The 12,451-nt window shown below is 41.5% G+C and overlaps 1 protein-coding gene across 1 annotated transcript in view; it reads left to right on the top strand.

Annotated features, from left to right (window-relative positions):
* Positions 1-12,451, top strand: part of NUP153 (nucleoporin 153kDa) — a 43,656-nt gene that overhangs the window by 14,508 nt on the left and 16,697 nt on the right. The window contains exons 5-11 of the mRNA XM_009884195.1: positions 17-145; positions 2,025-2,141; positions 2,269-2,313; positions 2,410-2,463; positions 8,943-9,089; positions 9,829-9,881; positions 12,405-12,445. Coding sequence (XP_009882497.1) covers positions 17-145; positions 2,025-2,141; positions 2,269-2,313; positions 2,410-2,463; positions 8,943-9,089; positions 9,829-9,881; positions 12,405-12,445 — 586 coding nt within the window. The remainder of the gene's footprint in view (positions 1-16; positions 146-2,024; positions 2,142-2,268; positions 2,314-2,409; positions 2,464-8,942; positions 9,090-9,828; positions 9,882-12,404; positions 12,446-12,451) is intronic.

Below are 12,451 nucleotides of genomic sequence, written 5' to 3'. Positions count from 1 at the left end.
TAATACCTTTCTGTAGTCACTTGGAAACACTTCTGTCTTTAAGACAAGCCAGCTTGGGGATTCTCCATTTTACCCTGGAAAGACCACCTACGGTGGTGCGGCTGCAGCAGCAAGGGAGACAAAAGCGCGAATTGCTCCTTATCAGGTATGAGAGTAGTAGCACAGTGTGAGGGGAAAATGTGATTTGAAATACAGAAGGGGCAGCACTGCCAAAAGAGCTGTGAGCTGGGACCTGAAAATGCGGCAACAGTTCCTATTTTGCCCTGTCAGCCTACAACAGTAGAAAAGAACAATTTACGTTTAAATCCTTTTTTTTAACAGTTTACATAGAAATATTTGTCGTAATACACAAGAATGACAGTAGCATCTTAGGTTCTGGCTAGTTGTTTGTAGTTGGGATTTCCTCTGTTGTTATGTCGTTTAAAAAATGACATTTTCTGCCATTGCCTGCCCCTGACTGTATTATGTTAAAATAACATTTAAATAAAAACAGTAATGGCATAACTTTGAAAACTTACGTTTACAGTAGCAAAAGCTACCTGCCTGATACTTGTCTGTAGATCTTACACAAGCATGCCTACACTCATGCTATGAATATATTTTATAAAATGGTGCACTCTTTACTATAGTAGTATTTGAAAGGCAACTTTGTTGTTCCTTTGCTATTCTATTACCTAGAGGGAGGCATGGATTCCTAAATGCAATCTCAAGATAAACAATAAAATGCTTTCTATTTTAGTATCAGTCAGATAGCTCTTGAAAAGAGTTACTTGCCCCTAAGAGTTCTTCGTGTTCTAAAATGAACCAGCAAATTAAAAATGCTGACAACTCTCAGTAGCCAGAGCTGAATCTAAAAGGAAGTCAATAAAATATGGTTCGGTTGGAATGTGTTTAAATCAAAATGGCCTTTGTTAAAAAAAAAAAAAATAATCGAAAGTCGAAAGGAACTTTATTTATGGAACTGGAAATAATAGTTTGCTGGATCTATTCTGTCAATCCGTTTCTACAATGGAAGAAGGGGTCTTTCAATCCGTTTCTACAGTGGAACAAGGGGACCTACAAGTTCCTGACTTAGGAGAAACCTTGAAAACTTGTGGTTTGTTCTGACTTGGTGTTAAATCAAACTTCAGAATGCACAAAACTTCCTGTAAGCTAGGAGCCCTCTTTGTTCAGCTATTTTTATTTTTTCAAAATAAATGTGGATTACACTGAAAAGAGGAACCAGAATACTAGGCTTTTAAAGGAGAGACTAGCTTGCTTGTTGCTGCGTGCTGTGGATTACAGCGAGTCTTGCTTGTGTTTTTTACATGCTGTATGATCTGCTTCCTGTCTTCACATAGCAGCATGGTAAGCATGATGTGGTTACAGGAGGGATTTAACAAAAAAGAAAAGAGTCACACTGAAAGAAGGTTGTTGGTTTTTTTTAAATTATATTCAAAGTCATGTGATGCAAATAAAACACTTTACTTTTTCAGTGAAATATGTTTAGACCTGTTAAAGTTCAAATCAAAGTTCAAATCTTTTTAAACAGAGTAAAAAGATCTACAGTCAACTGTAATCTTGGGGAAAGGGAGGAAATGAGAGAAGTAAAACTAGAAATTCCTGATGATGATTGTATACATTGGTTTTAAGAAGGCATGCTTACACCATCATGAAACTCTGAGATCTGTTTTGTTACTGAACGTATTTTCTGCAGCACAAGCCTTCACTTCAGTTCTGTTTTCCTCATTACAGCTTCAGAGACCCTATAGGCCTAATATCTTCCCTTTTATGACCTTTTACATTAAAGTGTTTCTTTTGTTGCTTTATCCCATGTGCAAGATGTGTGGGGCCCCACTTTAAACTTCTATAAGTCAGCAGAGTATATTTTCTTCTTTGTAGCTTGAATGCCCAGTGAGTACATTTTTTCTCTGTCATCACCAGAGAAACATCATGTTATATCATCAGTGTAGCCATAGGCATAAAATACATGCGTGTTTAATTCAAAATCAAGCAGCATAACATTTACAATGCTAATTTTTCAGCCCCCAGTAAGAAGACAAATGAAAGCTAAACAAGCAAGTGTGCAATCCTATGGTGTGACAAGTTCCACAGCGCGGCGCATCTTGCAGTCCTTGGAGAAGATGTCAAGTCCGTTGGCGGTAAATGGAGCTCCTTTTAATCTGTTTTATTTCATGTGTTTGAAAAACATAGTAAATGTGCCAGTATAGGATGAAGATCTTCCGTATGTAGTGTCCAGTTTGATTTATTGCACTTTTTTTTCAACAGGATGCTAAAAGGATTCCGTCTTCTGTTTCTAGTCCGCTGTCTTCTGTAAGTTGATCACAAAACCCCTACATTTTTGTTGGATGGAACCCTCTCTTAGGGAAAAAAGCATCCTCTAATATTTAGGCTTTTTTTCCCCCTTAGCCTGTGGACAGGAGTGTGCTGAATATTACTGGCTTCCAATCCAAACGAAAACAGGTAAGAACCAGTAACATCTTAAGCTGAGATTGGGAGCTTTCTATGCTTTATAGCTATTAGAAGAAATGTCACAAATCTCAATGACAGCATACACATGAATTCAAGTTAATAGTAGCATTATGTGAATTGTAGCTGTCTTGGCTGTGTGGAAATTGCTAAAAACGTCTTTTCTGTCCACACTAGATGAAGGACTGTGAAGATTACTCAGGTTAAGAATTATATTATCTTTATGTGGCGGTGTCTTGATGTGTCAATCAAGAACAACTTCTCTAGAACACAAAGTAGTTTTATCTTGTTCTGCAGCATGTTAATCTTTCTGTTTAGGAAAGCTTGCTCTTGCAGTAATGATCAGAAATAGGAAAATACTGATTGAGTGATCACACAGACCTTGTGCAGATTTCCATGTTCATTTTGAGCAGAAAAAGAATATGTTTTGTATTACTGCTCAAAGTAAGGAGAAGGAAAATTGTTAAATGTTGTCACTTCTGTAACCTTATGTTCCTAAATACCTATTTGGGGGTAGCACTGAATTGGTGATAATGCTGTGGTAAATAATTATTTCCTTCATTTTTGTGGAAGAAAAAAAAAAATAAATTAAAGATAGTAATGTTTTTAAATCACTTTAATTTGGGCTATCATCGAGTTTATTAAATTGTAAAACCCACAAAATGCCGCTTTAAGATCAGGCAACGAAAAGAACAAAAGTGTGTTTTTTCTTCCATGCAAACTTTTCATCTGCTGTTTTAATGCGAAAATGGACCGAATCACAGAGTTTTCAGAGTTGGAAGGGACCTCTAGAGATCATCTAGTCCAACTCCCCTGCTGAAGCAGGATTGCCCAGAGGACATTACTCAGGACTGCATCCAGGCGGGTTTGGAAAAAATCTCAAGAAAGGGGGCCTCCCCACCCCCCCGGGCCAGCCTCTGCCAGTGCTCTGTCACCCGAACCGTAAAGAAGTTTTTCGGTGTGTTGGAACGGAACTTCCTATGTTCCAACTTGCACCCATTGCCCCTCGTCCTGTCACTGGGAACCACCGAGAAGGGTGTGGCTCCATCCTCCTTCAACCCACCCTTTAGATATTTGTAAGTAGTAATAAGGTCTCCCCTCAGCCTTCTCTTCTCCAGGCTAAAGAGTCCCAGCTCTCTCAGCCTTTCCTCATAAGGGAGATGCTCCAATCCCTCAATCAGGTTGGTTGCCCTTTGCTGGACTCTCTCCAGCAGTTCCCTGTCCCTCTTGAACTGTGGAGCCCAAAACTGGACACAGTATTCCATTTGTGGCCTCACCAGTGCCGAGTAGAGGGGGAGAATGACCTCCCTCGACCTACTGGCCACACTCTTCCCTATGCAGCCCAGGATTCCATTGGCCTTTTTGGCAGCAAGGGCACACTGCTGGCTCATTGACAATATACTATCAACCAGGACCCCCAAATCCTTCTCCTCAGAGCTACTTCCCAGCAGGTCCACCCCCAACCTATACTGCTGCCTAGCATTCTTCCTCCCCAGGTGCAGGACCCTGCACTTGCTTATGTTGAACCTCATTAGGTTCTTCTCTGCCCAGCTCTCCAGCCTGTCCAGGTCACGCTGGATGGCAGCGCGGCGTTCTGGAGAGTCAGCCACCCCTCCCAGTTTGGTATCATCAGCAAACTTGCTGAGGATACACTCTGTCCTCTCATCCAGGTCAGTATTGAATATATTAAACAAAACTGGACCGTCTCAAGAGTTTCTATGCTTATCCCTTGATTAGAAATAGAACTAATTTTACAGTCAATTCAGAGTTTACAAACATCTTAGATTTCCTGTACTGTCTTTCCCCATATGTTAAGTTACAAGAACGCTGAAAAGTAGAGCCTATAATTTCTTTACCATAAATATTATCCAAATAATTGAAAACAAAGCTGGTATGGATCCTAAGTTAAATTGTGGAACTACACCTGTGATGAGGCATTAAGAAAGATCTACCAGATTTGAAGCGTAGAGCCTGACGTCAGTCAGAAAGCGAATGTTGCACACAGCTGTCACTGCGTAAAAGTAGAGAAATTGTCTATTCATAATGCTAGAATTCATACAGTTTGGCAGGGGAAGGATAGCCCTTGATGAGAAGGGGAGGAGACGGTTGTGTGTGCCAAGGAGAGGGTTGTGTAATTTCCTGCTAAAGCCAAATGTATGGTTGACAGAACACTTGAACAATCAGGCCAAACTTACGCAGGTATTTTTTGTTGTTTTTTCTTATTTCAAGGATCTGCATCAGACAGAATAGCTCTTAGTGTGTTAAACATCTGAGTTTAACACAGTTTAACTATATACTTTCATTGTATATACCTGTGTAACTAATTTGATACCCTTCTACGATAAGGTGACCTGCCTAGTGGGTGAAGGGAAGGTGCAGCGGATGTAGTTTTCTGGATTTTAGTAAGGCTTTTGATACTGTCCCTCACCCCATCCTTCTGGACAACTTGTCCAACTGTTGGATGAGTGGGTACGTGGTGCACTGGGTGAAGAACTGGCCAAACAGCAGGGCACAAAGGGTTGTGGTGAATGGGGCTACATCTGGCTGGTGACTGATCACCAGCGATGTTCCTGAGGGCTCAATTCTAGGGCCAGTCCTGTTCAATATTTTTATCAACAACACGAATGCAGGAGTTGAATGCACCATTAGCAAGTTTGGTGATGATATGAAACTGGGAGGTGCTGTTGACTCTCTTGAGGGACAAGAGGCCTTGTGAAGAGATCTAGACAAGTTGGAGTATTGGGCAATCATCAATGGCATGAAATCGAGTAAGAACAAATGTCAGCTATTCATGAATGACACAGACAGTGGGATCAAGTGCACCCTCAGCAGGTTTGTAGATGATATCAAGCTGAGTAGTGTAGTTGGTAAGCCTGAGGGACAGGATGCTGTCCAAAGGGACCTGGACAAGCTCGAGAAGTGGGCCTGTGTGAACCTCGTGAGGTTTAACAAGGACAAGTGAAAGGTCCTGCACCTGGGTTGGGGCAACCCCTGGTATCAATACAGGCTGGGGGATGAAGGGAATGAGAGCAGCCCTGCCAAGAAGGACTTGAAAGTACTGGTAGATGGAAGCTGGATATGAGCTGACAGTGTGCGCTTACAGCCCAGAAAGCCAACTGTATCCTGGGCTGCGTAACAAGAAACATGGCCAGCAAGTGGAGGGAGGTGATTCTGCCCCTATACTCGGCTCTCATGAGACCTCACGTGAAGTACTCCATTCAGCTCTGGAGTCCTCAGCACAGGAGGGACATGGACCTGTTTGAGCGAGTCCAGAGGAGGGCTACAAAAATGATCAGAGGGATGGAACACCTCTCCTATGAGGACAGGCTAAGAGAGTTGGGGTTATTTATCCTGGAGAAGAGAAGGCTCCAGGGAGACCTTATTGCAACCTTTCAATACTTAAAGGGGGCTTATAAAAAAGACGGGGACAGACTTCTTAGTAGGGCCTTTTGCAGTAGGACAGGGGGTAACATAAGAAGGACATGGACCTGTTGGAGCGAGTCCAGAGGAGGACCATGAAGATGATAGAGGGCTGGAGCACCTCTCCTATGAAGACAGGCTGAGAGAGTTGGGGTTGTTCAGCCTGGAGAAAAGAAGGCTCCGGGGAGACTTTATCGCAGCCTTCCAGGGCCTACAGGAGAGCTGGGGAAGGACTTTTCACTAGGGCATGTAGTGATAGGACGAGGGGGAATGGCTTTAAACTGGGAGAGGGTAGATTTAGATTACATATTTGGAAGAAATATTTCACTTTGAGGGCGGTGAGGCACTGGAACAGGTTGCCCAGGAAAGCTGTGGATGCCCCATCCCCGGAGGTGTTCAAGGCCAGGCTGGATGGGGCTTTGAGCAATCTGGTCTAGTGGAAGGTGTCTCTGCACATGGCAGGAGGGTTGATCTCTAAGGTCCCTTCCAAGTCAAACCTTTCTATGATTCTGTGATGATTCTATGAAGACGTAATGGTTTTAAAATAAAAGAGGTAGGTTTAGACTAGATATAAGCAAGAAATTTTTTACACTGAGGGTGGTGAAACTCTGGAACAGGTTGCCCAGAGAGGTGGCAGATGCCCCATCCCTGGAAACATTCAAGGTCAGGTTGGACAGGGCTCTAAGCAACCAGATTTAGTTGAAGGTGTACCTGCTTATTGCAGGGGGAGTTGGACTAGGTGACCTTTAAAGGTCCCTTCCAACCCAAACCATTCTATGATTCTGCACCTGGGGTGGAGTAATGCTGGGCACAAGTATAAATTGAGCGAAGGGTAGCTGGAGAGCAGCCCTGCAGAAAGGGATCTGTGGGTGCTGGTTGACAGCAGGCTTAATATGAGTCAGCAGTGTGCCCTGACAGCCACAAGCCACATCCTGGGGTGCATCAAACACAGCATAACCAGCAGGTCAAAAGAGGTGATTATCCTGCTGCATTTAGTGCTGGTGTGGCCTCCCCTTGAGTACTTACTCTAGGCAGTTCTGGGCCACGCAATTTAAGAAGTATGTGATGGTCTTGAATGTGTCCAGAGGAGGGCAACCAAAGCTGGTGACAGTGCTGGGAGGAATGTCCTGTGAGGAGTGGCTGAGGATACTGGAGCCACTGGAGTCTAGTTTGGAGAGAAGGAGGTTGAGGGGTGACCTCATTGCTCTCTCCATGTTCCTGAGGAGTGGAAGTGGAGAGGGAGTTGCTGATCTCTTCTCACTGGGATCCAGTGCCAGGACGCATGGCTCAAAGTTGCATCAGTCAGGGAAGGTTCAGACCTGACTTCAGGAAGCATTTCTTTACCGAGGGGGTGGTCAAACACTGGAACAGGCTTTCTAGAGAGGTGGTTGATGCCCCAAGCCTGTCAGTGTTCAAGAGGCATTTGGACAATGCCCTTAATACCAAGCTTTATCTTTTGGTGAGCCCTGAAGTGGTCAGGCGCTTGGACTAGATGATTGTTGTAGGTCCCTTCCAACTCAACTATTCTATTCCAGTTCTATTCTGTTTACATTTAAAAACAGCAATCACAGAATCACAGAATTTTCAGAGTTGGAAGGGACCTCTAGAGATCATCTAGTCCAACTCCCCTGCTAAAGCAGGATTGCCTAGAGCACATTACAGGACTGCAGTTCCAACTTGCACCCATTGCCCCTCGTCCTGTCACTGGGAACCACCGAGAAGAGTGTGGCTCCATCCTCCTTCAACCCACCCTTTAGATATTTGTAAGTAGTAATAAGGTCTCCCCTCAGCCTTCTCTTCTCCAGGCTAAAGAGCCCCAGCTCTCTCAGCCTTTCTTCATAAGGGAGATGCTCCAATCCCTCAATCAGGTTGGTTGCCCTTTGCTGGACTCTCCAGCAGTTCCCTGTCCCTCTTGAACTGTGGAGCCCAAAACTGGACACAGTATTCCATTTGTGGCCTCACCAGTGCCAAGTAGAGGGGGAGAATGACCTCCCTCGACCTACTGGCCACACTCTTCCCTATGCAGCCCAGGATTCCATTGGCCTTTTTGGCAGCAAGGGCACACTGCTGGCTCATTGACAATATACTATCAACCAGGACCCCCAAATCCTTCTCCTCAGAGCTACTTCCCAGCAGGTCCACCCCCTAACCTATACTGCTGCCTAGCAATGTACCATTCTTCACTCAAAATGGGTTTGTGAACTTAAAAACCCCACATTTTACTCAAGATTTCAAAATAAGTATAATAAGTTTTAGAAAGAAGTACTCTTACTCACTTTATACATAGTACAGCATGAATTTTATTACCAAGAGTTGGGAGATAGTGTGAAATCAGAGCCGCGTTGTAAACATAGTTTTCTGTTGATACTAATTTAAATAATAGCATGCATCCTAAGTCTGATTCTTCTGATCATCAAGACTGCAGATGGAGCCTTCAGTAAATCCTGTAGCCTTTTAGTGTCTTTTTTGTTCCATGATTCAGTTAAGTCAGTTTTGCAGAAAGTAAAGTGCTTTCTGTTAAAAATTAACTCTTGTCTGTGAAAATGTTTTTACAAGGAAAGTCAAACCAGGACTTTCAAGTGCATCTAATGCAAATCTAAACCATTAAAACATATTTTAATGAATGACATTATTTTAAAATTATTTTACTTTTTTTTTTTTTTGAAAGTGTAACTTCAAAGTAGGAAAAATGAAACCCAGAAACCTGTATAATTAGCTGCTTTGAATGTTAAATTAATGGATTAAGCCAGTAAAAAAACCCTAACAGTGTGGGCAGAGGAGAGGAAAAGATGGGATGAGTTATTCTGATATTATTAACATGAATTATTTAGGATTCAGTCTGACTTTGGCTACTTCTGTAGCTTTTTGGATTTCATGACTGGTTTTCTGGTGATTTCCCTTTGCAAGCTAAATGCTTTCAACACTTCCAAATAATTTTCACTGCGTGCTGAGACTGATGGGAGGCTTGTAGTTCTATTACTTTTTTCATCAATGAATGCTATAGTAATTTGGGTGGGTTCAAGGATAAATTGATTGCTGCTTCCTTTTCAAAGATGGAATCACAGCATCCACCTGTCCAGAAACTGGTGACGCCAAAGGCAATCTCTCTGCCAGTGAGTCGGACCCAGTATTTTAAACCATCTCTGACTCCAGCTACTGATTCCAGCAAAATTCAACAGAGGGTAGATATAAAGCACAAAGTAAGTAAATTTTCTGGTCCTTATCTGCCTGCTTTCTTAAAAGCTTGGAATGTCTCTAACAAATTATTCTACTAAGATGCTCTTTCTTGGCAAAGAGTATCGATAGTATGTTTGAGGTAAGCATTAAGACGTTGGGAACTATTGTGAAAGTGATACTTTGAGGTTTTATGGATTTAATTGTATTTTTGGAACAGTAAGTGGCTGGTGGTTATTTTCAGAACGTAATTATGTGCTATTGGGTCAGGCTGTTCTCAGTGGAAGAATGTTAAAATACAGAAACAACATTTTCTTTTTCATATGCTCCTGTACACAAAGCTGTTGCTGATGGAACAGGCTGATGTTGTGTATAAACTCTTTCAGGTGAGCTACAGGCTCTGAGTGAGATTTCTGGCGATAAGCTTTATTACCTATTCTGATCATTTTGGTAGAGATGGAGTCCCTGATGAACTTTCCTTAAAAAACACTGGCATCTCTTTCAGAAAAAAAAAAAAAAACACCTATGGTTCCAGTATCAATCTGAATGTAAAAATGTCTGGGTGTTAAATCTATGGGCTTTTTAGGCCAGAGATCAAAGTGGATAGTCAAAGTGGTTAGGGAACAAGCTTAAGTAGACAAGGTATATTTAGTAGTATAAATAAAAAACCCAACACAAAACATGAGTGGTTGTTTGTCTTTGCTTTGTATATAGTATATAAATGCATTCAGATAAGTCTTGAAATAAATCAAACTTAACTTGCAGGGCATGAGAGAGAAGAGTTTTCCAGCAGAACAGCGAGTAAAACCATCTGAAAGGTATGACAAACCTATTAATTTAAAACACTTGAAAGAAGAAAACGCTCTCCTTGTGACTACAGTCTGCGTATCTGTCGTCTTTTGGAAGGGCAGTAACAGTTCTTAGTAAAGGGAGTAGAAAATACAGTGAAAAATTGTATTATGAGAGAGTTTAACCGTTTGTGCATCTTGATATTCATCAGGGGGCCAGCTATTAGTTTCCACTCTTTATTTAATTGCTTGGAGTCTGAAAGCTTTGTCCTAAAGGAATTATTCTTCCTGAAAGATTCTTTATAAGGTGAAGTGGCTTACAGTTCAGGAATGTATTTAGTTTTTAATTTCTTTTTAAAAACAGCAAAAGCCTGGAGGAAGATTATTTTTTAATGCTGTTTTCATGGAGAAGTCTCTTGTCTGCTCTGTGAGTTTTCATAAAGAACAGGAGCCCTTTAGAATCATCTGGGGCCAAATGCCAACTTTTCTCTAAATCACAAAATTCCAGGAGAGTTGATAATTGTATTTCTTCTTGGGGAGATTGTCTTGCATTACACTGCTTGCTTGGTTTAGGTAGAATAACTTCACCTCCAGATAATATTGATGGCTCTTCTGTCTGGGCATCTAGTCTTTTGGGTAATGCTTGAATTTAGACACTTTGCGTTCAAAGGATACCTTTTCTGGAGGATTTGTCCTTTTCAAAGAACAGTAGCAGGGAATCGTATTTTGTTGTCTCTGTGTTCGTCTTCCAAGCAATTCTTACATTGCCTTGGACATTCTTTGGCTTGCAAAAAAACCCCAAACCCAACCCTTTGTTTTGGCATCTAATAGTTTGTCTTCACAGCAACCACCTTTTCAGGGGTGTAAGAGATTGGCTCTAAGCTTTTTGGCATAGATGCAAACAGATGTTAGGTTTTAATTGTGGGTTTTCAAACTGTTCTAAATTTTCTTTAATAAAACTCCTTTCTTCTCCTGCATGTAGAAATCAGGGAACTGATTTTTATTTGCTTCACAAGTTTTATTGCTATGTTCTACTTTTGTCTGTAGAGTAGACGGTCCTTTATTAAAAATTCTTTTATGAAGCCAGTCTCTGTTGGGTGCTGTGTTCTGGAGCAGGAACACAACACTGATAAGGGGCAGCTGGCCAGAGTCACTTCGTGCAGCTAACGTGCAATACTTTAGTACATCTCTGTTCAGCCGTCCAAGGCTATTTAGTTTTTAAACCTGGGTCAGAAATGTAGATTGGACTTACTTGCTTGAAGACAGAAAACTGTCTTTGCCTCTTAGAAGCTGACAGGTGTTAAAAGAAAAGAGGAATATGGGCTATTATAGGCAAGCTATAATTGTCGGAATAAAGCTCTATTTTGACATAAGATTTTTTTTCAGAATTCGAATTGATTGTCAGTTTGGATTAGAGAAAAGTTTTGAGCATATGGCCTTAAGGATCTGGCTTCCTCTCAGTGGTTACAGTGCTAAGCAGACTGTTTGCAAGTATCTGACAAGTTTAGACCAATTCTCTTCCTCAGTCTTCTGGAAACTTGACCTGGTGTCTTCCAGTGTGAACAAATGTACTTTTGTAATGACTGACTGCTTGGCTGCAGGATAAGCTTTGATATGGTAATTTTTTCCAAGGATACTTCATTTTGATGCCATACTACTTTTTATTATTGTTATTCCCTAGTTCACTTTTGTGCTGGGGTATGGTGTGGGGGTTTTTTTGGGGGAGGAGAGGTGTTTGTTTGTTTGTTTGAGGTTTTTTGGTTGTGTTTGGTGTGTTTTTTTTTTTCTTTTCCCTTCCCACTTGGATTAGGAAATCTTTCTGGTTTGGGTCTAGGCTTTTGTAATGAACAGAGAAATGCCTTTGTATGCCTTACAAAAGGGATCTGTATTCATGTCTGAAAAGACTTCTGGAATGTTGGCACACCCAAACACCTCTGCTGCTTCTGCTGATGGCCCCAGGAAAGCCAGAGCTGCTTCTGAAGCTTTTGCTGTATTATCTTGCCACACAAGTTTAAGCCTCTCTATTCCATAAGAGCTGTTGGCAGCATTTTATGGGCGTGCGCGCACACACACACTCTCTCTCTTTTCATATATATATATTTTTAGTTGTTCTTTTAGATCCCTACAAAGATACATGCTCATCACAGAATCAGAGAACTGGCAGTCGAAATTTCCACTGTCTGGACTATTAAAAGGGAACATCACAAAATAACAGTCTAAATCGGTTCTTCTATTTCAGGTCTTCTGGCTTAGTCATCATTCCTTTATGGATGTTGTGACTGTTTCTTATATATGTCCTTCTCATTGCTGCTCTTGTTAATGCAGCTTTTGCTGCGTAGAACATGAGATATTTGTCAGCTTTTAGCAACTTGTGAAACATTTTTTTCTTATTCCAATTAGAAGGTGTCTGTTCTAGGACTAATAGTAGCTATAAATAGCTTGAAACAATTAGTTGATAAGCTGACTTTTTGACTTTTTTATTTTTCCTTTTCTTTTTCCTTCCCTCCCTCCCCTCCATCCTTCCTCAACCTATGTATTGTTATTCTGTGCCAGCAATTTGACCTATCCTAAATTCGGTACTCCTGCATCCAATGGTCTGT

Source organism: Charadrius vociferus, unplaced genomic scaffold, assembly GCF_000708025.1.
Source record: "Charadrius vociferus isolate BGI_N301 unplaced genomic scaffold, ASM70802v2 scaffold444, whole genome shotgun sequence".
In the NCBI taxonomy this organism is placed as follows: Eukaryota; Metazoa; Chordata; class Aves; order Charadriiformes; family Charadriidae; genus Charadrius; species Charadrius vociferus.
The sequence above is the reverse complement of the archived record's forward strand: the minus strand, read 5'-3'. Positions and strand labels throughout refer to the sequence as shown.